Source organism: Hippopotamus amphibius, chromosome 1 (genome assembly GCF_030028045.1).
Source record: "Hippopotamus amphibius kiboko isolate mHipAmp2 chromosome 1, mHipAmp2.hap2, whole genome shotgun sequence".
NCBI lineage: Eukaryota > Metazoa > Chordata > Mammalia > Artiodactyla > Hippopotamidae > Hippopotamus > Hippopotamus amphibius.
Genome location: NC_080186.1, coordinates 70,636,592 through 70,664,322, shown reverse-complemented (window position 1 = coordinate 70,664,322; position 27,731 = coordinate 70,636,592). Strand labels below are relative to the sequence as shown.

General features: G+C 34.4%; 1 protein-coding gene across 1 annotated transcript in view; it reads right to left on the bottom strand.

Moving 5' to 3' along the window:
• Positions 1 to 27,731, bottom strand: part of LRRIQ3 (leucine rich repeats and IQ motif containing 3) — a 188,210-nt gene that overhangs the window by 2,263 nt on the left and 158,216 nt on the right. Inside the window, exon 6 of the mRNA XM_057696915.1 lies at positions 4,410 to 5,139. Coding sequence (XP_057552898.1) covers positions 4,410 to 5,139 — 730 coding nt within the window. The remainder of the gene's footprint in view (positions 1 to 4,409; positions 5,140 to 27,731) is intronic.

The window sequence follows — 27,731 nt, the reverse complement described above, 5'->3', positions numbered from 1 at the left end:
TTTAGATTAACATTTATTTTAAATGTATTAAACTTAGGTAATTTGAATGTTTTAAAAGATAAATGCACATGGAAATGCAAAAGTCCTGGAATATCCAAAGTAATTTTGAGAAAGGAAAAAAAAGAGTCTGTATTTTCCTATTGCTGTAAAACAAACTACTCTAAAATGTATCAGCTTACAACAACAACCATTTATAATCTCACAATTTTCATGGGTCAGAAGCCCAGGCACAGCATAGCTCAGTTGGATTTTCTGCTTGGATTCTCACAAGACCAAAATCTAGGTGTCAACCAGGGCCATGGTTCACATCCAGGTTTTGAGGTCCTCTTTCTGAGATTGCTGGTTGTTGTCAGAATTCATTTCCTTCTCATTCTTTCTACATGGCTCCCTTTATCTTCAAGTCAGCAATGTCATGTCAATCTTTCTCCTACTTTGACTCTCTTTGACTTTCTCTTCTGCCTCTGCATTTCAAGGCTCGTAGGATATATTGAGTCCACCTTAATAATCCAGAATAACCTTCCTATTTAAGGTCAACCATCAATTACATGTGCAGAAACCCCTTTACCATGTAAGGGAGCATATCCATGAGTATAGTATTGATGGGGACAAGGACAGGCTTCCCCAAGATGTGCCACTCTGGTATGCGAATTATTTTGAGCTAAAAACAATCCAGGCCCAAAAGAACCTTTGAACTTCCCCCTTAGTGCCTAAACAAATTTAAAACAGGAGGCCTGTCCCAGGAAGAAGTTGTCACCATAGATAGCTATAGGAAAGTATTAGGTATTGTAGACAGGGAGGTACCTAGCAAAGCCCATTTGATCAAAGTTCCCTGTGTGCCCCCATTATCTTTGGATGGCCCAGCAAACATGTTTTTACCAAACTTTAATTCTTTTTGTTCTTCCTATGAATAACCTTACTTCCCCTTGAAGCCTCAGACCCCTACCTTCTCCTTAATCCAGAGTAGAAATATCTTACCTTGCCTTGGTGTCTTGGGAATTTATCATTCTTATATGGATTCCCCTTGCATATGTAATAAATTTCCTGTTAACTTGCCTTACACTATTTTAATTACCAGCAGGTTTGAAATCACTTTTGTAGGTAATGGGAGAAAGAGCAAGGACCTGAGGGAGCAGCTAAAGTTGGAGGCCATAGAATTGATAGCAGCATAAATCTACAAGTCACTGATGCCTTCTAGCTATTTTTATCTGAGTACAAAAAATGAAGATAGATAATGGGATTGTTCCAAGGTAGGGGCTGAGGTGGTTAGCATGGTGGAGGCAATGAAAGGAAAGGACATCAGAGACACTGGGTGAAATGGAAAAAAAGAATAATTGAATTAAAGAACCCTGGAACCTACACTGGAAAGTCTATAAGACAGGTTATTTCAGGGATGAGTGTCACAATATAGTCAAAGAATACACGTGGTAAAAGTAAAGGAAAAAAAGAGTTGAAACGATAAAAGATTTTAGCCATAAATAAATATATAAGAATTTAAAATTCAAGAGGTGGGGCAGTTCCAACTGATGAGAGGGCATTTATGTGTCAATGGAAATGAGTTTAAAAGTTGTTGGGATCTAAAAATGCTTAGGTTAGGCAATTGGGAGGGTTGTTCTTATGAATTTGGAAGTTAACCATGATAATGGCAGACGATGGATGAAGAAAAGCTTTATATAACAAGATATAAAGACCACAGGGAGTTCCATTTTTAGTTTTTTAAGGAACCTCCATACTGTTCTCCATAGTGGCTCTATCATTTTACATTCCCACCAACAGTACAAGAGGGTTCCCTTTTCTCCACATCCTCTCCAGCACTTATTGTTTCTAGATTTTTTGATGATGGCCATTCTGACTGGTATGAGGTGATACCTCACTGTGGTTTTGATTTGCATTTCTCTAATGATCAGTGATGCTGAGCATCTTTTCATGTGTTTGTTGGCCATCTGCATGTCTTCTTTGGAGAAATGTCTATTTAGGTCTTCTGCCCATTTTTGAATTGGGTGTACCATATGACCCAGCAATCCCACTACTGGACATATACCCTGAGAAAACCATAATTCAAAAAGATACATGTACCCCTATGTTCATTACAGCACTATTTACAATAGCTAGGACATAGAAGCAACCTAAATGTCCATCGACAGATGAATGGATAAAGAAGATGTGGCACATATATACAATGGAATATTACTCAACCATAAAACAGAATGAAATTGAGTTATATGCAGTGAGGTGGATGGCCCTAGAGTCTGTCATATAGAGTGAAATAAATCAGAAAGAGAAAAACAAATACAGTATGCCAACACATGTATATGGAATCTAGAAAAATGGTACTGATGAACCTAGTGGCAGAGCAGGAATAGAGATGCAGACTTATAGGACAGATTTAAGGACACAGTGGGGGATGAGGATGCTAGGATGAAGTGAGAGAGTAGCACTGACATATATACACTACCAAATGTAAAATAGATAGTAGGAAGCTGCTGCATAGTATAGGGAGATCAACCCGATGCTTGGTTGTGACCTAGAGGGGTGGGATAGGGAGGGTGGGAGGGAAGCTTGAGAGGGAGGGGATAAGGGGATATATGTATACATATAGCTGATTCACTTTGTTGTACAGCAGAAACTAACACAACATTGTAAAGCGATTATGCTCCAATAAAGACGAAAAAAAAAAAAAAAGACCACAGGGAATGAAAACGGTTGTCAAGAACAAAAATAAGGACAAGAAGAAGATGATGTAATTTGATAACTGCCTTAAGTGCCAGACCTTTCAAGCTAAATGATACTCTACTTCAAAATGGACACGACGCTGTTCTGCCCTGAGCAGTGTCATCACTTTTTTAGAGTAAGGACAAGAATATTTGGGGAAACTTATGACCAGCTTTTACCTGATATAGAACTTCTTGCATTTTAAAATCTCTTTTTAGTTCATTCTTAAACACTCCTGTGGATATTTTATCAACTTCCTAAACTAGAGCTTTATGGTTCCCCTTTATTCATTCATTTTTCCTCATTCCAGAGAAGGATTAGGAAGCTATATTCTCAGTAATGACTTCACTAGTTACTGAGATTCATCAGAATGCTTTTAGGTGAAGTGTTTGATACATTAATGAAGAATCAATTGGCAGAAAAAGAACTGAAAAACTTCTGAAGTCTCTAGACAGATTTCACTTTTTTGAGTTATAACTTTTTTCTGCACATTGATACTCAATCTTTATTTGAAAACATTTATAATAAAACTCAATAATGCCTTTTAGGATACATTACTGATATAACCAGAACATTGCCTTATGCCTGTGTACTTTTAAGGGTAATATCTTTGCAGCAGCTTACTACAGAAGATAATTCAATTAATATACATTGGGAAGCTCAATTGACTCTGTATCCTCTACAAATTAATGACAGCCAGACATTCAATTTGCTATAATAAAACTAAGCTGATTAAATTTTCTTTAACATTGATTTGTGCTAAACTTGTATTTTGATATACTAGGCCAGCTTTCATTCTTTTTTCCAAAATATATTTTCTATTAAATTATACAAAAAATATTTCCAAAGTTTCTCTCTTTCTCTCACACACACAAAGTATACATTAAGGAAAATGTTTTTAAGTTTTGGAGGAGAAAAATATTTTTCATACTTAAAAAGACATAAAGTACCTCAGTAAATATTTTTAAATTTGCTTATAACTAGGAAAAGACAAATGTTTTCTTCTTATTTTACACTCCTTTTTAGTACAGACTACTTTTTTTTTTTAAACCATAGCATTTAAAAATGTAAATGAAATAAACAGTTATAATGATCTTAAGTATTTCTAGATAAGCCTTAAAGATACATAGTCACGGTTTGGCCACTTAAAATATCACCAGGATAAAACTGTGGCTAGTAAGATTCAATCTAATATTAGGAAAAAAACCTGTGTGAAAGACACACAAGGGTAAAAAGGGTAAAATATATACTGGGGGTCCTGTCTAGTGTACCCTTTAGAATTATCTGTCTTTTCATCTCTTTGAGCTATTTCACAACTATATAAGTTGAGGAAGAGGAGGATGACCAAACCTCTAGAAACTCAGTGAAGAAGTAATGACTTAGATCTACATGACAGACTTACCCTTGTTTACTGCTTTTCTTGGTAACCTCTCAAAATTGATTCTCCATCCCCAACATCTCTTTTTGTCTTCAGCTGAATATGGTATTTGAGGTAATGGCTTCAGCTATTTGGGGGAGTTACTCAGTTTTCCTGGGTCCCTCCCATGTAAAGATGTTATTAAACTTTTGTTTGATTCTCTCCTGTTAATTTCTCTCACATCAATTTAGTTCTTAAACCAGCCAGGAGAACCTAGAAGGTAGAGCATAATTTCTTCCTCCCTGACCACTAAAAGCTTCTATTATATCAAAACTGTACCTACCTAATTTCCTTCATTTGTTTAAGTAAATCCTTTTGATATTTTTCAGCTGCCAGTTTTTGCTGAACAATTAGACTCTTCTCTTTTAAGTCAGCCTGTTTGTTCTTCAATCTGTCAATTTTAGTAATTCCTTTGGTCAAAAGAGTTCGCTCATTATTTAAGTTTTGAATTAATAAACGGTCTTTAGCCTTTTGCTTTTTTTCTTCCAGAAACAGTGCTCTCCTCTCTTTAACTTTCTCAAGGTAGTTGGATCTGTCCTGCCAAAGTTGTTGTAAACCATTCTGAATTGTCTTATTGTGTCTTGCAGTAAGTTTATGTGTAGCATATATTTTCTTATCTAAATTTTCTTTAATAGTTAATCTAACTTGTTCTTGGGCCATTTGTGCCATGCTTATAGCGGTTACTTTATTTTTATAGCTTTGCTGCTTCTTTTGTTCTGAGCAATATTTATCAATATCACAAAGTGCTTGAAGTTTCATACCAGTTCTTTGTGTTGTAAAAAACTCTCTTCTTACATGCTTTTCCAACAGCATGTCTTTTTTTTTAATTACTGGTTTTTGATGAGTGGCAGAAAATGGCTGGTTATACGTAGGAAAATAATCTTGTTCTTTTGCTTTCAATACTGCAGCATACCTCAATGAATCTGAAGTATGTATGGGTAGTTTGAATACTGATATCCTAAAACTGACATCGAATTCTTCATCCTCAATTTCATCTTCAGACTTTTTCTGACCTACATCACACAGTGGACAAATACAATCCATTACACAAGTGTTAAGCCCAGTTTATTTTCTGTCCCAATTGTTTTGAAACCTACATTAATAAAGTTGACAAGAACCTGTTATTCACTTTATTAAGAAGCACTTTTCCTAGCTGATATTCCTTTTCAATTTGTGATTTAGTCATGATTTTGGAGAGAAAAATCACTATTGGAACATTTTAACAAAGAAATGCACTGATTCCTATATTTCCTTTATTAGCTCTCACAATTATTTAACTTGCACTGACTCAATAGCTGCATTTTCTATTATACTTTTTACTTAATCACATATATCATTTTTACATATAACTATTATTATCTCATATTTGCAAAGGACTTTGTAATTCATTTTACCTTACTTTCTTAATTCTGGTGGAAACTAGGAGCTGACATCAAAATTGTTTTTCCCTTCATTGGACACTTGAAACAAAATCCCTTAGCCTCCTTTGCTATTATGTGTGACCATGAGACTAAGTCTTCTCCAGGACAGTGTGGGCATATTATATGTGTCATTTCCGGTCTAAGGCTATTAAGAAAAATTGTGCTACCTCTATGTTTTCTTTCTTATTCTGACCCACTGCACAGAGATGAGGATAAAGTGTTAGAAGATGGTAGATCTACAAGGTGGAAGGACTCTGGCTCCCTGAATCGCTGCTTGAAAAAGTACTCACTGACCAGGATTATCCAACCTGGACTCTTATGGAAGCCAGAAATAAAAGGCAATTATGTTTGATCAGTATACATTTCTGGGTTTGTTATCATAGCCAACCTATCCAATATAATAACCTGAATCACATTGTTGCTCATTATTTTCTGATCAACCAGTTGATGAATTTAGGATCAGGTGGCAAATGCAGGTAAAAAAAGAATGCATATTAATCTTTGGAAAAGATGTTTCCCATGTTTCACTAATTCCCTCTCTTTATTAAAATTGCATCCCTGCTAACTCCGGTCTATGAGGGTTTTATCTTTTCTAATCTTCTAATAGAAGATTTTCATAAAGTTTTTATATGTCATAATGCTAAATCTGAACGTGGAGCATTTATGGAAGGATGGTGGCCATGAAGAAGTGCAGAACCTGTGGGCTAGTCAGGCAGTAGGAAAAAATGAACAGGTAGGATTTTCACTAGAGGCCATAGGAATATTAACATTAGAAAAGGAAGCAGAGTCTAGAACTAAGTAGGAAACTAAGGCTAGCAAGTGAAAGCCAAAGTGTCCAGAAATAAGAATAAAGAGTTTGAGTCCAAAGCAAGGCACTAGAAACTCAGAGGGATGAAAGCCAGAATTTCAAGTCTAGAGTGAACAAGGTATGATCTGGAATGACTACCTAGGAAAGGTTCTCTTATGGGTAAATTTAATTTTATGTGTAAACCTTGATGTGGGAAAGCTGACCAAGAATAAAAGATCAGAGATAGAAAACACAACACTAAAATGTTCTGGTTACCAATTCTGATTTGTGTGGAGTGGAGGAGTTTTCCCATACCCACCAAGCAATGCTCTGACATCAGATGGGTGTCCTACAATTTAACTTAATTCTGACACTATCTACCTGGAGATAGGACCAGATCCCACAGGTTAAGAGCTCAGTCCTATCAGGTTGCCCACCCCACTCCCTCTTTGGACAGCAATTGCAAGTCTGAGACAGGAGGAAAGGGGGCAGGGCACAACCTTGAAAAGAATGACACAGTACTTGAGGATACACAAAAACTGGTTAGAACCTACCAGGCCCAAGATGGCTGAAGATTCAATTTCCAGTAGATCTTGAGCCTCATTAAACACTCACTGTGATACATCAACAAGCTAAATGACACTCCTACAGGTGCCATGACAGTTCCGAGGCTGACCATAAAAGGCCAAAAAGTGGGCAGTGGCCCAATTCTTGTATATCACTGCCCCTTCCCCAAAACAGTTGGAATAATCCTCCCACTTGTTAGCCTATGAAATTACCCACCCCATAAAAACTAACAACCCTATATCCTGGGCCTCTCACCTTCTGAGATGGCCCATACTCTGTCTACGGAGTGTGTAACTCCCTGAATAAATCTGCTTTCTCTCTGTTTCAGCTTGCTCTTGAATTCTTCTCTGTGCAAAGCCAAGGAACTTCATTTGACAGCCTGTCCCAGGGACTCACCCAAGTCCTGGGATGTGACCACTCTCTCGCGCCCCATTTCCTGCAACAAGTCCATCTTTTCGTGTGTGCTCCTGACCAACCAGCTATAGACTGGAGGTTCCAATGACTCTCCTTGGTATCAATTAACTTGGTAGAGCTGCTCACAGAACTCAGAGAAACATTTTACTTGCTAGATTATTGGTTTGTTATAAAAGGATATAACTGAGGAACAACTAGAGGAAAGAGATGCTTAGGGCAAGGGACTGGAAAAGGGTGAGAAGCTTCCATACTCTCTCTAAGCACATCACTCTCCCTGAAGCTCCACGTGCTTACTAATCTTGAAGCTCTCTTCACCCAGTCCTTTTGGGTTTTTATGCAGGCTTCATTAAATAGGCATGATGGATCAAATCACTGGCCATTGACAACTGAACTCAATCTCCAGCTACTCTTCCCTCGCCAGAGGTCAGGTTTGGGATTAAAAGTTCTAATGCTCTAATCATGTGGTTGATTTCCCTGGAAAGCAGCCCCCATCCTTAGATGTATTCCAAAAGTCACCTCACTAACAACAAAAGATGTCTTTGTTGCTCTGCTCTTATCACCTAGGAAGTGTCAGGAGCTCTATGCCAGAACTGGGGACAAGGGCCAAATATAATTTTCTTGTTATAAATCACAACATTACAGTTACCAATATACATATATGTTTGTGCCTTAATAGTTTAGTTAAGTGAGTCTTGCCTCCTTGGTGAAACTGGAGACTCTTTGAAGACAGAAGCTGTATACTAAGCTGTATATTTCATTGTGTTTAGTAACTATAATTAGTTTTCGGCTGATGATCGACATTTTTCTCTGCTGTTGGTTGAACGTAATTCCACTAGCACTTTTAAAAAACCCCCAATATCCTTCTCAGCTTCAAGATATCACTCACTTCTATATAATTTATCTTTCTAAACTAGGACTCTAATCACGCCATGCCTTCTACCCAAACAAAGGAAAATAAAACCTTTATAGTTCTTTACCTTTAACCCTAGGAGCCTATATTATAAGAAAAGAGCTCCATTTTTTCCCCAATCATGTGCCACCTCTTTCCCTCTTTGGGCCTTTGCTTATGTTATTTTATGTTTGGTCTAGTATGTTGTTTTCAACATAAGTTCAAATTTTATCCATTTTTCAAGGCTTCTTCACATGTCATTTTTCTTTATTCTTTAAATAAGAATATTTTTAAACTCTCATATCACTCCCCTCCTTATAGGATTTACATTTCGTTTATATTAAAGCTCTATGTAGTAATTATTAGCTGTAGTAGCAAGCTAGATATAATTTCCTTAGCAGTAGGGACTGCATTTTTTTTTTTTTTGATCCTCCATTCCTAGTATTTTGCAGAGAGTAGGGTTTTCTTTATAGAGGGGTAGTGGGCTTAACTAGATAGCAAATGTCAATAAGTATATCTGTTGGGTGGATGAGTAGATGAATGGAAGAGTGAATCTGCTGCTCAAGGACATTATCCCTTGCAGTGTGGTGAAAGCCTAAAATGTGGAGACAATCTGACTGGATTTGAACCTAGTTCTACTTAACATTGTGTAGGCGAGTTATTCAGTTCTCTGGGCTTCACTCAGACAACTGTAAATGGATATAAAAATACCCAATTTTTAGGGTTGTAACAGGATTAAATGAGGAAATAAAATGAAAAAAGCTCGGCAAAGTATGATATATAATTATTAGAACAGTGCCTGACAAAGAGTAAGAATGATATGTTAGTTACTGTTTTTTCATTATATTTGATATGGAAAACAAGGAGTTTATCTTATCTCTTTAATTCCATCAGTGGCACAGTGTTCATATAGCCATATAATTTAGCAATGAGTGGGGAAAGTAGAACAAAGCACTTTTGTCACACCCCTCAACATCCACTGGACAGTTGCCACATAACATACAGGAAAGTCTTCTTTGTATGTATACTTTGTTTCAAAACTTCATAATCCATCTCATTCATTATAGTAAACACAGAAATCAGGTGATGGAAGTGCTCTCATATTTCTATAACCAAATTTATAAACTTGTCTGTATGTTCATCTACCCTGATACAACGCAGGAAGAATCCCTTCTTTCAGCAGAGGCCAATTCTTCACAGGTGCTTTGGCCCCATCCCACTTTAGCTTTGCTTCTGCAATTAACTATCTCCTTTATCATCCCCTCTCCACTGGACCATTCACAGCCGTGTTTAAACCACTATAACCACCTCTACCACCACCCATGCAAGAAACACAACTTTTAGAGTGAAAACTATTGAGAGAGTTGTCTCCCTGTACTATGTCCTTTTAGTCACCTTTTATTAATTATTCAATTTATCAATTTTTCATTTATATATGGATTTCAACTCTACTATTCTCACCCACCTGTTGAAATTCTCCCTAACAAAAGCTTCTATGGTGATAAATACAAAGGACACTTTTTTTCCTGTTCTAATTTTTCTTGAACTCTCAATGGCATTTAACACAGCTGATTAGTTCTCCTTCTTGAAATTCTTTCTTTCTTCATATTTTCTGATTTCCAGATTCTCTAAAGCTCTCCTGATATCATGAAGGTATCCTTTTCCCCCCTATATTGTCTATAGCTCTCCTGATTTTTCTTCTGGCTTTCTGATTGCTTCTTCTTAGTTTGATTTTCAGATTCTTTCTTTCCACCAAATTTCTGGAGTTGTTGAGGACTTGATACTAAGTCCCCTTCCCATCTCTACTTTCTCTCCTGAAGTGAATCACATTCATGGATTTAAATACCAATCTCTATGCTGATAACTTCCAAATTGTCATTTCCATTTGGAAGTCTTATAAGTATTTTTCAAACTTGGCACGTTCAAAACACATTCAAAAGATCTCATTTGCTACCAGTAATCAATTCCCTCTAATATCAGCCCTTCCTCTCTCAATAAATAACACCTAATAGCTTACTCAATTTTATCAGTCAATCCTGTATATTCTACCTCAAAAATGTAGCTTAAATTAACTGATTTTTACTCCATTTCCTTGCTAACCCCCTAATTCAGGTTTCTATCAACTCTTACTTTGACTATTGCATGTCTTCTTAAATAGCCTCTGCATTTCCCAACATAAAATTTCCCACACACTGACGAAGCCAGAGTAATCTCTTGAAATTGTGTCTTTAAAGATGTATGGCTTATGTATGCCTTCATGATAAAGTTCAAATTCCTTGCCATGGCCTACAAAGTCTTGCATGCTTTTATACTTGTTTACTTACTCAATATAATCTTCCAACTACTTCCAACTGCATATACTACGCTGTAGCCAAGACATGAATGGTTTGTGGGGTAACTCCCAGGCACAATTTTTGAGTACCAGAACTATAAATGACAAAGAAGGTCAGCTCCTTTGATTACAGTTTTACAAGTGAAAAATTCAATTTGACTTTGTTAAATAAATATGTGGGTACCTATGATCCAGGGTCTTCAAAAATGAAAATAATGCTGCCTCACAAAAGTCCTATAGTCTAAAAACTATCTTGTAAGTCTAGTAGGGAAGGAAAATGGATAAAGCAGATAACTTCAAAGTACTGTGGCATGTGCTAAGACAGATATATACACAGGGAGCCTTGGAATCATAGAAGAAAGACATTTTACCCCATCTGGGTCAGGGTAGGTTGTTGTCAGCAAAAACTGTTCTGGAGAAGGTAACAGCTGGGTTTATTCTTAAGAAGAGACATTATTTTATATTTGTATTATTAGAAAGCCCATATTTTGGGTATGTGGGAAAATGTAATGAATTTGCAAAATGTGTGGGTAAAAGAATAGGAAATAAGGCATTCTCAGGAAAAAAGAATTTCATAATCAAAGATGCAGATGTGCAAAAAAAGAACAATATGTGAAATTTGATTTTACAAAATATAAAGTCAGCAGCTGGTATCAGAAGTTAGTTGCTAGAAATGTCCAGTAAGCAGGTGGATACATGAACAGAATCTAAATTCTGAAAGAGAAGGCAGATATGGAGATAAACGTTTGGGAACCAATAGCACACAGAGTTTTAGGTAAACTATGAGTATAAAGGAAAACAAAAGAGCTAAAGATGAAATCTTGGAGAATCAATAATTATGTACATACTAGGTAAGCCAAACATTAAGGAGAAGAAAAAATCTGTGGCTTTAGCCTCTTGGTATGTAGGTATCTAAATAAATCACTATATGTAAAGGCACCTGGTATATGTACACACCCTAGTTTGCCATGGAAAGTCCCAGTTTATGCCTACCATCCTAGTGAAGTTTATTAACAGTAACCACTTTCAGTCTCAGAAGTGACCCAGTTTGGAAGAAAAATTATATGGTCATCTTAGATATAGGGACCCTGCCCAATGACAGACAAGAAGGAGGACAGTAACACTGTGTGATCTGCATTGTTTTAAGTTAAATAAAGATCTTCATACAAGGCCCAGGACTTGGTAGAAATACAATAAATGCTTTTGTTAAAATGTAGGTTAAGAAATCCCCAAGGCTCTTTGAAAGTTGAGACCATGCCTGTTTTGTTCACCACTCTATACTAAGCATTTTAAAGAACATCTGGTCCATTCTTTCAATAAATATGTGTCCATTACTTTCAATAAATATTTTTTCTATAAACAGGTAGGCCAACACAAGGACACTCTCCAGTTTGGCCAGTGGGCTACTGATGATAAACTTATACTCTCTTCTTACTTTTTGCTCCTTCGTTTTCCTTTCTGTATTTCCCAAATCTCCCATTATTCCCTTCAAAAACCCTACACTTCAAATATAAAAGTTACAACTTCTGAACAGGACTGAGACACTTTTGCTTCTTATCTCCTGCTGTTCCCACTTCTTTGAAAGGCCCCATCTACATTACCATCTATAAAAAAATTATATCTTGAATAACATAAATGCTACAATTTATTGAGCCCTTACCATGTGGTAGCTATTGGGCTTGCTTTTTACATATATACATATTTACCATTTACTTTAATATCAGTTACCATGAAATAAATATTATTGATCACCAATCATAACGATATAGTTAATATTTACTGAATTGTTGCTATATGTCAAACTGTTCTGAGCCCTTTAACAAATTATCTCATTTAGTCCTCTCACCAGTCTTATGAGGCAAGCACTATATTATTTTTATCCCCATTTTCAGATAGAGAAATTGAGCCTTACAGAAGTAGTCAATATGTTGAAGTAAGATCCTAACATCTGGCTAACAACTGGCCAAAAAAAAAAAAAAGCCTGAGGACTCTGGAGAGTGTTTAGAAGCAAGCAGATTTTAAGGGTGTGTTAAAAACAAAAATATCAACACTCTTATAACAGAATCCAGAGAATTACGTAACATTTGCAATGCCAACAATATAACCCAAAACACATAATATTAATGAAAATTATATCATGACAGATAGCACTTCACATAAAATGCAGAACTCATGCAACTGTATATGCCATTTAGGCTCCTACTTTCTGTAGTCTCTGTGCAGTGGTACAATATTAAGTAGATTGTGCTAAATTAAGGATTTAGATTATAATCCTTAGAGAAAATAAATATATAATGTGAAGAAGTTCAACTAAAAATCCAACAGATAAACTTAAATGGAATATAAAAAGTATTTGAATAATTAAAAAAGCAGGAAAAAAGAAACAGAGGAACAGAAATTGAGGACATATTCAAAACAGAGCAGAAAACAAAAAAAAATGATCCTGATCTAATAAGATTAATGTCCTTAAAAGAAGAGACACCAGAAAGCTTGCTTTCTCCACCTCACCAAAATAAGTACTTGGTACACATATGTGTTCTTCTGACATGGCAGCTGACTTTCCCCAGATCAAATAATCTAACAGAGAGCCCAGAGCAGGACACAATATCTTTTGAGATAGAGTCTTGTGAGTCACCTATCATCTCTTTTGCCATATTCTATTCATTATATTTCAGTCCCTAAGTCCACTTCACAAGGGGAGGAGAATTAGGCTCTGCTTTTTGAAGGGAAGAGTATCAATGTATTTGTGGACATTTAAAAATCACTGCATCTTATGTAAATATTTTATGTTCATGGAATTCAAGCTCAAGTCCATCAATTAAATGGTTTTAAAGACATTATTTATGTTTTACAAAAATTCAAAATTTGATATTTAATAATTTATATTCTATTTTTATTACTGTAATTAAATAATATAAACAGAATATATTTCCTACTAATTACAAACTCTCTCTCATTTTAACCCAGAACACTTTACAAATATTATTATTATTGATTAGTGCCATAACTGGATGCACTATCTTATAGCAGTGGAACAAAATCTACTCATATAGTTCATAGAGAATTCTGCTTGTGCTATAGCTGCCCATTTTAGCTCAATAAGTTTTAGTTTTTAAAGGCTAGGAAATATGTACTATATATCTTTATATCCTCTACTACAGTTAGCATAGTGTTCTGCCTTTTTGGTATATAATCTTAAAAATTCAACTATTTATTGAATATAAGTATTTATATACAAAATCAGAATTTTAAAAATACATGTGAAATAAATTTTAAATATGTTAATTTTTCTCAAAGACAGTTTGTCTTTTCTAAGGAAGTCAAGAGTTCCACTATAAGATTTAAGTATAGCAGAGGGATATACAATTTGAATTATCTGATACATACTTTCTTCATCCCTTTAACTTATTCTTTCTTTTCCCTTTCCCTTCTACTGACACCTTTTATCCGCTTAACAGCTTTTTTGCTTCACCTGTATTACCTGACAATGGCAGCAAGGTTCTTTATTAGATCCAGCAACAGCTTTGTATTAGTGATATTTTTCCTGCTTCTTTTATGTTATTATGAGACAAAAATAATAATCACAAAAGTCACCTATATACAAGTTCAAATCTGTGAGATAGACTGGTGATCTGATATATAAGCAGCTTCTATATGACCTGGAGTGACTTGATACCCAGTAAAAACTTTTCAGTAACAACAGACCCCCAGATGGCATTCCTTTTTGTGAATTAGGGAATTGACAATAAATATAATCCAAATGAAAAGGCCTGAAGGTCACCTGTCTAATATATACAAGGCAAGCAATACTATAAGGGGCACCACCTTTGAATATGAAGGGCATTGACATAAAATATTGCAAGCAAACTGCAAAACACAGTTCAAACCAAAAAGGAAAAATGTGACATGAGGTAGTTTTGGCACTACATCTCTGACCCAAGCTTACATAGGAAAATACCTAGAGATAGATTGTCACACATTTCCCAAACATTGCTTGACACTGTAATGGAATTAATCCTTTACCTAAACTACTGAGTCACATAAGAAAATAATTTATATATTTAACACTCTTCCTTTGTACAGCAATTTTTTTTAACTTTAAGAAAAAAAGATTAGAATTGGCTACTTGAATTGTAGGCTTAAAAATGACAATTACTTGGCCATGGATTTAAATAACTATCATAAGATTGAAGAAAATAAGGTATTAACATAGCTTATAGTTGCACATTTAACCTGAAAGACAAGAGCAGGGTATCAGAATCATGACTGGGTATACACATAGGTGCTCTTGGAAACCGCTGGTTGAATTTTTAAATGACTAGAAGCTTTTTAACACTCACCATGAAATTAATGATTATTTCTGCTTCCTGCCTGTAAAAAGAGATGCTTAACAAATTGTAACTACTAAGCAAATAACATGAAAATCTGAACCAAAATTCATGCTAGGTTTTGTTTGTTTGTTGATGTTGCTACAAAAAATAGAAAGGAATCTGTCCATTAAACAATCCTTGCATAAATTTGTGGAGTTATGTTTGGATGTCATGCCTGCCAATGATTTCTGCTCCAAAATATGTTGCAAGGAAGTCTTTTATATCTAACACATTGCCCTACCTTAAAAAAAAAAAAAAGCAAAAACCACCCAGGGTCCAAATATACTGAGAAGCGTTTCTGTTTCTTTGTTTTCTCTTTCTTTTTGCTGTTTCTTAAGCAGAGGGCTAAAAGGAATGCATACACACACAAAGTGATGAAACGTTTAATACTGTTCTGGTTGATAATAGAGGGCACAAAATAGGTCTCTTAGTGTCTTAAAGTGTCTTAGTACTTAGTACATAGTTTATTATGTTGCTCTTTAGCATTCTTTTCTTTCAACTTGAGGAACTCCCTTTAGCCTGTTTCTTGTAAGGCAGGTCTAGGGGTAATGAACTCCCACAATTTTTCCTCTAATATCAGGAACAAAGCAAGGATGTCATCCTGTTCAAAATAGTACTGGAAGTCCTAGCCAGAGTAATTAGAGAAGAAAAAGAAATAAAAGGCATCTACAATCAGAAAGGGAGAAGTAAAAATGTCCCTGTTTGCAGAAGATACGATCTTATTATCTAGAAAACTCTAAAGACCCCCTGCCACACACACACACACAAATGATTAGAACTAATAAATTCAGTAAACTTGCAGGATACAAAATTAACATACAAAAATCAGTTTCTTTTCTATACATTGATGCCAAACTTACATGAAAAAGAAATTAATAGAACAGTCCCATTTATAATAGCAGTCAAACAATGAAAAACTAAGAAATAAATTTAACCAAGCAGGTGAGAGATCTCTACACTGAAAATATTAAGATGTTGATGAAAGAAAATGAAGACACAAATACAAAGAAAGATATCTCATGTTTAAGGACCAGCAGAATATTGTTAAAATGTCCATACTACACAAAGCAATCTACAAATGCAGTGTAATCCTGATCAAAATCCTAATGGCATTGCTTACAGAAATAGAAATAAGAACAATTCTACAACTGATACGAAACCACAGAAGACCACAAATTGCCAAATCAACCTTGAGAAAGAACATAGCTAGAAGCATCACACTCCCTGATTTGATTTCAAAATATATTACAAAGCTACAGTAATTAAAGCACTAGCATACTGGCAGAAAGACAGACATATTGACCAATGGAAAATAGAACACAGCCCAGAAATAAATCCATGCATATACAGTCAACTGATCTTTGAGAAGAGTGCTAAGAATATACAATGGAGAAAGGATAGTCTCTTAAATAAATCATGTTGGGAAAACTGGATCTCTACATGCAAAAAATTAAATTGAAGCCTTATATTACACAGAAAAAGATCACTCAAAAATAGACTAAAGAGTTAAATATATGACCTGAAACACTAAAACTCCTAGAAGAAAATATAAGGGAAAATGTCATGACACCAGTATTCACAATGATTTAATGGATATGACACCAAAAGCACAGGCAACAAAAGCAAAAACAGAAAAATGAGATTACATCAACAAAGCAAACAATCAACAGAGTAAAAAGGCAACCTATGGAATGGGAAAAAATACTTGCAAATCATTTATCTGATAAGGATTTAATCTCCAAAATAAATAAGAAACTCATACAACTCAATAGTAAAAAAAAAAAAATTAGTATTCTAATTTTTAAAATGGACTAAAGACATGAACAGACATTTCTCCAAAGAAGATATACAAAATGGCCAACGGACATATTAAAAAATGTCTGGAGGGTGAGGGATAAATTGGGAGGTTGGGATTGACATATACACACTACGTACAAAATAGGTAACTAATAAGGATCTACTGTATAGCATAGGGAACTCTTCACAATATTCTGTAATGACCTATATGGGAAAAGAATCTAAAAAAAGAGTGAATATATGTATATGTATAACTTATTCACTTTCCTGTACAGCAGAAACTAATACAATATTGTAAATTAACTATACTCCAATAAAAATTTTTAAAAAGAAAAAAAAAAGCACATGGGGGCAGTGAAAGGCCAAAAAAAAAAAAAAAAGCTCAACGTCACTAGTCATTAGGAAAATGTAAGTCAAAACCACAATGAGATATTACTTCATACCTGTCAGGGTCAAAAATTCAAGACAAGTGCTGGTAAGGATGTGGAGAAATTGGAACCCTTGCGCACTGTTGGTGGCAATGCAGCCACTATGAAAAACAGTATGGAGGTTCCTAACAAATTCAAAATAGAATTACCCCATACTATCCAGAAACCTCATTTCTGGGTATTTTGCAGAAAGAACTGAAATCGGGATCTTGAAGAAATATTAGCACTCCTATGTCCATTGCGGCATTACTCACAATAACCAAAATGGAGAAACAAATGTCCATCAACAGATGAATGGATAAAGGAAATCTAACATATACATAGAATAAAATATAAAATATACCCAGCTTTTAAAAAAAGGAATTTCTGCAATATGGGACAACATAAATGAGCCTTGAGGACATTATTCAATGTGAAATAAGCCAGTCACAGAAAGACAAATACAGTAAAACCTTGGACTGCGAGTAACTTGTTCTGTGAGTGTTCCGCAAGACGAGCAAACATTTCTAACAAATTTCAAGTTGATAAATGAGCGATGTCTTGCAATATGAGTAGTATGTGATGCCCAATATCACATGATCACAACTGAGCCAATGGAGCTGACCACCGACAAACTGATGGATCTGCATCGTGAGCAACAGCGAGAGGTTATGGAGGAGATCTTCTCTGCAGAGGAGGAGGAGAAAAAGGTGGAGGAATCCCTCACTTCAAATGAGATTAGGAAGATGTGTAAAATGTGGGAAACAGTACAAAATTTTGTAGAAAAGCACCACCCGAATAAGGCTGTAGCAGTGCGAGTGATGAATCTGTTGAACAACAATGCAATGTCACATTTCCACGAAATCCTCAAAAGGAGGCAAAAGCAAGTGTCATTGGATAGGTTCCTTGTTAAAGCTGCATGAAAAGAAAAAGATTCCATTGAGCCAATATATAGCAGTGATTCTGTCAGTGATAGTGAAATTCATTCTACACAATAACCCTCCTCTCTCTTGTCGCCCTCACACCAGCCACGAAGGTTTTAAAAGGTAAGTGCAGGTTAATTTATTTTTCTTTATATTTTGTATTTTCTTTATTATTTTGCATTATATTACTGTTTGTAATCATTTTTATATGAATATTTTTGGGTTGTGGAATGAATCGTCTGAGTTTCCATTATTTCTTAGGGGGAAATTTGCTTTGATATACAAGTGCTTTGGATTACAAGCATGTTTCCAGAATGAATTATGCTTGCAAATCAAGGTTTTACTGTACTGCATGATTCCATTTATATGAGGTATCTAAAACAGTCAAATTCATAGAATCAAAGTGGAATGTTGTTGCCAAGAGCTGGGGGAAGGGGAAATGAGGAGTTACTAATCAACTGGCATGGTTTCAGTTAAACAAGATGAATAAGCTCTAGAGATCTGCCTTTCAACATTTCATCAATAGTCAATGATACTGTATTGTACACTTAAAATTTGTCAAGAGAGTAGATTTCATATTAAGAGTTCCTACCAAAACAAAATAAAAATTTTTATAAAAGTACAGAGTTAAGCCAAATCCACAAAATGCACCTCCCCACCTTGAATTTAACTAGTGTCTATAATGCAAAAAATGATAGATACATTTCCTCACTCCCTGCTATCACTGTAACTTTCTTTTATATTTTTCATCAGTTTAAATATGCAGAGACCAAAAGACACTGCCAAATTTCAGTGCAGCAATTATAGTAGCCAAAACAGCTAGACCTTAAGTGTTATTTAAATAAATCCCTTTAAGTAATTCTTAGAATATCAACCTCTAGAGGACCCAATTTTATGATAAGTTCCAACGATACAAGCTTCAAAGTATAAATCAACAAGTAGAAATGTCAGAAACCTCACAGGACCTTCAGAGACTATATACAGCCCACTACAGTGCAGATATTTAAGATTTCTAATTGCTACTTGTGGTCATATTGGAGTTCATTTTTCTCTTCTAATTACTAAATTATTAATTTCTATTTGATTTCAACTATAATTCATTCTGATATGTTAATGACTCTTCTACTTTAATTTATTTTTGGATAATTAACCTAGTAAGTCCAAGACTCTGTGAGCATTTATCCCGTCTCAGATCTCAATTCTCAATTTTAGTGTTTTATTAACGTAATAGATACCAATTTCTCCCAATGGCGGCTACTTAAAATTACATATGGTCTCAATGAAGACTTTAACAGCTTCAAGCTTCCTAGAATCATTTTGATTTATTCATCTACTAATTCATCTATTTATCCACTCTTCCATCCTCCATTCATATTTTAGTAGCTTGAAAATTCAATTGAAATTCAGGAATCACAAGTATAAAGTTTCTTATTCAAACTCCTTCCAGTTCTTAATTTTCTTAATTTTTCCTCTAAATTTTATTTTCTTATTTAATTGTTTGAGGATTATATGGCTTCTATGGATATTTTCAATCATTCTTTAATAAAAAAAGATTTTCTTTGCTAAACACAGCAATTAGATAACAAATATAATACCTATGAAAAGTGTATACTTAACATTGAACTTTTGCTATGTGTAAGACACTTCTGTAGACAGGGGAGATGAGGCATTATGAAAGGCACAGTCTCATGGAACTTCTAGTGGGAGAAGACAGATAAAATAATAAACAAGAAAATAGCAAGGAATAAGTGCTCTGATGGAAGTCAATCAGGTTAAAATGACAGCAAGTCTAGTAATTACATTAGGTAGACAAGAAAGATTCTTTAAAGGAAATTCAATTTCATCTCAAATCTGAAAGATAATAAGGAATATGCAGTGGGAAAATTTGAGGGGAAAGTATTCCAGGAGAAATGAGAAGTTACTGTAAGGATACTAGACAGGAACACATGGTCTGTTGGCGATACAGAAAGAAAGTCATTTTTGCTAGAATGCAGTGAACAAAAGGAGGGTGGTGTGAGATGTGGTCAGCGAAGTGAGGCAGGAGCCAGATTAAATGAGACATTGTAGGCCACAGGAAAAATGTTTGGATGTTATTCTGAGATTTAGAGCCATTTATGAGGGTGAGTCAGAAATTACCCACACTCTGCCTGTAGAACTTATTTTGATTAACTTTTAGAAAAGACACATCATTTTTCGACATAATCTCCTTGCTTTTCAATATACTTCATCCCTCTGTCAACAAGCTTCCATATTCCCTCATTAAAACACGTTTTAGGCTGAGCTGTGAGCCACAAATGCAATGCTGTCTTCACTTCTTCATCAGAAATGAATCTTTGTCCTCATAGGGCTGCTTTCAGGGGACCAAACAGGTGAAAGTCCGATGGAGCAAGATCAGGACTATATAGAGAATGCTTAACACCTCAAAGTGAAGTTTTTGCAGAGTGTCGACAGTGTGGGCAGAAGTGTGTAGACATGCACATTCTCAGACCACAAAAAACTAATCACTGCATGCTGCTCTTCTTTTGTGCAAATCACAAGTGCGACATTCTTTTTGAAGTTCATAGCTTTCAAACTCAAACTCGAGCTAACATTTCATTAAAGTTACATTTAAAATCTTTATCTTAAAAAATCATTTTTTAATACATCATTTAAAATATTTTATCTTAAAAATAAGAAAATCAATTTGAACTAATACTATTTGTTTACATTTACATGATTACTAATAATATTCAGGTAAAAATTGAGAAAAATTACACCTTCGTATACTTTTTATTTAATAATACCAAGTAACTTTGAGATACAGCTACAATTTCACAAACTGAATTATTCAACAAAGGGCAACACAATTTGGTTAGATATAGTTTACCATATGAAAAATAAATACTTGCTAAAAAGAAATTATCCTTACATTTGTACTTTGCATGAACTTCTCTATTTAAGAGCAAAACAACTAGGCCACATTATAATCAATTTATTTTCAATCATCTCAACAGATAGTTTTATTGTCACATGAACCTTTAGCACTCACAGAAACACAGAAGCAAGTACCATTTGTGGTCAACAGAGCTTATCTGCTTCCCCTAAATGTATTATAGATTTATGAGCCATCTGTGAAGAAACAAATGTTCTAAGACTATTTAAAATCAGTGTAGCTATGATCCGAATGTTCAAAAATGGGCCTGAAGCAGTTGCTCTTTTCAACAAAATTGTCTGACATCTCAGCACAAGTGGATGGCCTTGTGTGGTAATAGGCTTTGAGGCAGCTTTGAGTTCAGATGAAGCAAAGAATAGGAGGGAAATGAAAAATAAAGTAAATGTAAAGAAAATAGCAGAGACATCAAATTCTGTCATGCACTGAGTTTTCCCTGATTTGTTAGGCACATAAATGTCACTGAAATTACAGTGACACAGTGGCCATTTTCTTCTTTTGAGATGAATTTTCTTAGTAACCATACAAAAATGTCTTCCCCTACCCCATCCCATTACATATACATAAATAATGTGGTATAAATGGTCTATCAAAGATATGACCCAAGATCATCATGGTCCAAGATCATCATCATAATTAAAGAAGGTTACAAAAAAGTTGTATATTTCACATGTAACAGAGTTATATTGGAAACTAATTGCAATAGGATAGAAAGTTAATAAAAATTCAGAGAAATTATCTTTCCACTTAATACCATTAATATATTTCTGAAAATTAGACATTTTGTGTGAAAATGCTATCCAGGAGCCGATTTCTTTATATTCTACATGGGAAAAATTGTAATGCATTACAAGTTAACCACAAAACCCTATAACCTAAAAAGAAATCCCTTAAAAGTGATAGCAGTAAAATATACATTTATGAGCACCTCACATAATAATGCGTAAAATACTTAAAATATTGTTACTTGATCATCAACTAAAAAGGTTGCTCACAAATAGTTGTTTTGATTGCAATGTTGTTTCCATTGCTCATGCTCATGACAGCAACATCTCAGATAAACATCACCATTGTTGATATCCACGTTTTAAAAATGTTTATATGTGACTTTTTCTAGTTTGTTATTGAGATATATTTAACATACCATAAAAATTAACCATTAGCAGGATCTTAAATTGAAGATCTAAACTTCTCAGCCTGATATCCTGTCAAATATGTGTTCAACTTGGACCACACCAACCACACAGATCATACTAGTCCAATTCTATTTAAAAAATGCTTTGCTGCTACCATTCTGTTGATTTTGAACCACTGTTGGATAGTAACTAGGAGTATAGAACTAGGAACAAAATTAATTGGATTTCTGAAATGGCATATCCTAGCATTTCAGGAAGTAACTTTAAGCAAGATATTTAACTTTCAAGGCCACAGTTTCTTCATCTATAAAACTGAAGAACAAAAGTGCCTACTTTACAGGTTAGCTGTGAGGATTGAGTGAAAAATACTTGTCGTATAGGTAGAATATTTAAAATCTAGGTTTTATTAAATAAGCTATTAATTTCACTTTGAACTCTACAAATTCTCACTTCCTTGACAATGACAAACATTTCTAATTTACCCAAAAGCCTTTTTTCACACTCCTAGATGTTGTCTCAGAATCTGAAAATAGCACTCTAGGCAGAGTGCTGCCATTAATGAGTAGACTATGAGCTGATACACATTTATTATCTTTATCTGTGATAACAAACTTTGATTAATCTTTTATTGTACCATAATTACAAATCCCTTCTTAAGCGTCTCTCTTCATAACATACTTGAACTACACTTTTTCACCTCAAATATCTGTCGTACCTGTTTTAAAACAAAATTATAGATTGTGTGAATCTTAAAACTGATATTAATCCAGGTTTGCAATTAATTTTTAGTTTAAAGGTAATTGTTTATCCATTTATTTGTTCGCTGTTCTTTTTGATATTTTCAAATGACATAGTTATTGAGATATAATTCACATACCAAAGAATATATCTTTTTAAAGTGTACAGTTACAGTAATCAAGACAGTGTGGTGTTGAGGAAGAATAGACAGATCAATGGAACAGAATAAAGAGCCTAGAAATAGACCCACATAAATATAGTAAACTAATCTTTAACAAAGGAGCAAAGGCAATACAATGGAGCAGAATAGTCTTTTCAACAAGTGATGCTAGATCAACTGGACAGCCACATGCAAAAAAATGAATCTAGACACAGATGTTACGCCCTTTACAAAAATCAACTCAGAATGGATCATGGACCTAAATGTAAAATGCAAAACTATAAAATTCTTAGATGAAAACACATAAGAAAACCTAGATTATCTTGGGTATGGCAATGACTTTTATAGATGTAACATCAAAGACACAATCCTTGAAAGAAAAAATTAATATACTGGACTTTATTAAAATTAAAAATTTCTGCTCTGAGAAAGAAGACATTAATAGAATGAGAAGACAAGCCACAAACTTGGAGGAAACATTTGTAAAAGACATATCAGATAAAGGGCTATTATCCAAAATATAGAAAGAACTCCTAAATACAACAATAAGAAAACAAGCAATCCAATTAATAAAATTGGCATAATAGAAAAACAGACAGCTCACCTGAGAAGATATATAGATGGCAAATAAACATATGAAAAGATATTCAACACAATATATCATTAAGGAATTGCAAATGAAGGCAACAAAAAGATACATTACACTCCTATTAGAATGGTGAAAATCCAAAGCAATGACAATACTAAATGCTGGGGTGAAGAGGAAGTGGAGCAACAGGAAAACTCATTCACTGCTGGTAGAAAGACAAAATGGTAAAGCAACCTTGGAAGACAGTTTGGTAGTTTCTTACAAAACCATAGTCTTACTATATGATCCAGTAATCATGCTCCCTGGTACATAACCAAATGAATTGAAAACTTACATCCACATAAAAATCTGCACATAGATATTTATGGCATCTTTATTCATAATTGCCAGACTTGAAAGTAACCAAGATGTCCTTCATAGGTGAATGGACACGGATTTTATTCCCTTTACAAAAATCAACTCAAAATGGATCATGGACCTAAATATAAAATGCAAAACTAGAGAAAGAAGAACAAACAAAACCCAAAGTTAGTAGAAGGAAAGAAATCATAAAGATCAGAGCAGAAATAAGTGAAACAGAGATGAAGAAAATGATAGAAATGATCAATGAAATTAAAAGCTAGTTCTTTGAAAAGATAAACAAAATCAATTAACCTTTACTCACACTCATTAAGAAAAAAAGAGGGCCCAAACTGACAAAATTAGAAATGAAAATGGAGAAGTTACAATTGACACCACAGAAACACAGAAGATCATAAGAAACAATTACAAGCAACTATATGCCAATAAAATCGACAACCTGGTAGAAATGGATAAGTTCTTAGAAAGGTACAATCTTCTAAGACTGAACCATGAAGAAATAGAAAATATGAACAGACTAATTACTAGTAATGAAATTGAATAAGTCATTTAAAGACTCCCAACAAACAAAAGTCCAGGACCAGATGACTTCACAGGTGAATTCTACCAGACATTTAGCAAAGAGTTACACCTATCCTTTTCAAACTATTCCAAAAAATTTTAGAGGATAGAACACTTCCAAACTCATTCTATGAGGCCAGCATCACCCTGATACCAAAACCAGACAAACATATTATAACAAAAGAAAATTATGTCATTATCACTCATCAACATGGATATAAAAATCCTCAACAAAAATATTAGCAAACCAAATCAAATAATACATTAAAGGGATCATACCCAGGACCAGATGGATTCACAGGTGAATCTTATCAAACATTTAGAGAAGAGCTAACACCCATGCTTCTCAAGCTCTTCCAAAAAAACCGCAAAGGAAGGAACACTCCCAAACTCACTTTATGAGGCCACCAACACCCTGATACCAAAATCAGACAAAGATACTACAAAAAAAGAAAATTACAGAACAATATCACTGATGAATTTAGATGCAAAAATCCTCAACAAAATACTAGCCAACAGAATCCGGCAACATATTAAAAGGATTATACACCATGATGAAGTGAGGTTTATCTCTGGAATGCAAGGATTCTTCAATATACTCAAATCAATCAATGTGATACACCATATTAACAAATTGAGGGATGACATGAGGCTATATATAGAACATCCTAAAGATGCCACCAGAAAGCTACTGGAGCTCATCAATGAATTCAGTAAAGTTGCAGGATAAAAAATTAATACACAGAACTCTGCTGCATTTCTGTATGCTAACAACAAAAGATCAGAAAGAGAAATCAAGGAAAGAATCTCATTTTCCATCACATCAGAAAGAATAAAATACCTAGAAATAAAGCTACCTAAGGAGATAAAAGACCTATACTCATAAAACCATAAGACACTGATAAAATAAATTGAAGACAAAAAACAGATGGAAAGATATAATATTTTCTTGGATGGGAAGAATTAATATTGTTAAAATAACCATAATACCCAAGGCAATCTACTATCCAATTGAATCTGCACTGCAGATTGAATGCAATACCTATCAAAATACCAACGGCATTTTTCACAGAATTAGAAAAGATGATTTTAAAATTTGTGTGCAAACACAAAGGACCACAAATAGCCAAAATAATAAAATGGTGCTGGCAGAAAAACAAACACATAAATCAATGGAACAGAATCAGGAGCCCAGAAATCAACCCATACACTTATGGCCAATTAATTTACAACAAAGGAGATAAGAATATACAATGGAGGAAACACAGTTTCTTCAAGAAGTAGCTGGGGAAACTGGACAGGTATATGTAGAAGAAAAAAATTAGAACATTTGCTGACACCATATACAAATATAAACTCAAAATGGATTAAAGACCTAATAGTAAGACTGGGAACCATAAAACTCCTAGAGGAAAACATAAGAACATTCTTTGACATAAATCACAGAAATAGTTTTTTTGGATGTCTCCTAAAGCAAAGGAAATAAAAACAAAACTAATAAATGGAACCTAATTAAGCTTAAAAGATTTTGCACAGTAAAGGAAACAATGACAAAGTGAAAATACAACCTATTGAACAGGAGAAAATATTCGGAAATGTTACGACCAATGAGGGATTAATATCCAAAATGTATAAACATCTCAAAGAACTCAATATCAATACAAACAACCACTTAAAAAATATGCAGAAGACCTTAATAGACATTTTTCCAAAGAAGATACACAGATGGTCAGTGATGGCCAGTGGGCATATGAATAGATGCTCAACATCACTAAACATCAGGGAAATGTAAATCTAAACCACAATGACATATCACCTCACACCTGACAGAATAGCTATCATGAAAAAGAACACAAGTAATAAATGTTGGTGAGGATGTGAAGAAAAGGGAGCCCTTGTACACTGTTGGCAGGAATGTAAATTGGCGTGGCCACTGTGGAAAACAGTATGGAGGTTTCTCAATAAACTAAAATTAGAACTGCCATATGAACCATGAATTCCACTCCGGGTATATATAAAAAAAACATGAATTTGAAAAGATATATGCACTCCAATGTTCATAGCATTATTATTTACAATTGCCAAGATATGGAAGCAACCTAAGTGTCCATCTACAGATGAATGGTAAAGAAGTAGCAGGATATATATGATGGAATACTACTCAGTCATAAAAAAAAGTGAAATTTTATCATTTGAAACAACATGGATGGACCTGGAGAGTATTATGCTAAGTGAAATAAGTCAGACATAGAAAGACAAATACTGAATGATATCACTTATTTGTGGAATCTAAAAAATAGTAGAAAGTAATGAATATAACAAAAAAGAAACAGAATCACAGATATAGAGAACAAAACTAGTGGTTACCAATGAGGAGAGGGAAGGGGGGAGGGGCAATAAAGGGGTAGGGGATTGGATTAAGAGATACAAACTATAATGTAGTATAAAATAAGCTCCACTGATATATTGTACAACACAGGAAATATAGCCAAAATTTTACTCAAAATGGACTATATCTTGTAATAACCTATAATGGAACAGAATCTGAAAAGGAATGTATATATATATATATGCACACACACACAAGATATTGAATGTAGTTCTCTGTGCTATACAGTAGGTCCTTGTTGGTTATCTATTTTGTATGTAATAGTGTGTATATGTTAATCCCAAACTCCTAATTTATCCCTCTCTCCTCCTTCCCCTTTGGTAACATAAGGTTGTTTTCTATGTCTGTGAATCTGTTTCTGTTTTGTAAATAAGTTCATTTGTATCATTTTTTTAGCTTCCACACATAAGTGATATCATATGATATTTGTCTTTCTTTGACTTACTTCACTTAGTGTGATAATCTCTAGGTCCATCCATGTTTTTGCAAATGGCATTATTTCATTCGTGTTTTATGGCTGAGTAGTATTCCATTTAGTGTGGGGGGTGTGTGTGTGTGTATGTATCTCACATCTTCTTTATTCATTCATCTGTTGATGGAAACTTAGGTTGCGTCCATGCTTTGGATATTTTAAAGAGTGCTGCTGTGAACATTGGGGTGCTTGTATCTTTTTTTTTTCAGGAACTTTTATTGAGATACAATTGACATACAATACACTGCATATATTTAAAGTGTGTACTTTGAAATTTTTTTCTTATGGTAATGTATATATGGCAATCCCAATCTCCCAATTCATCCTACCCCACCCCACCCCCACTTTCTCTACATCTGTGTCT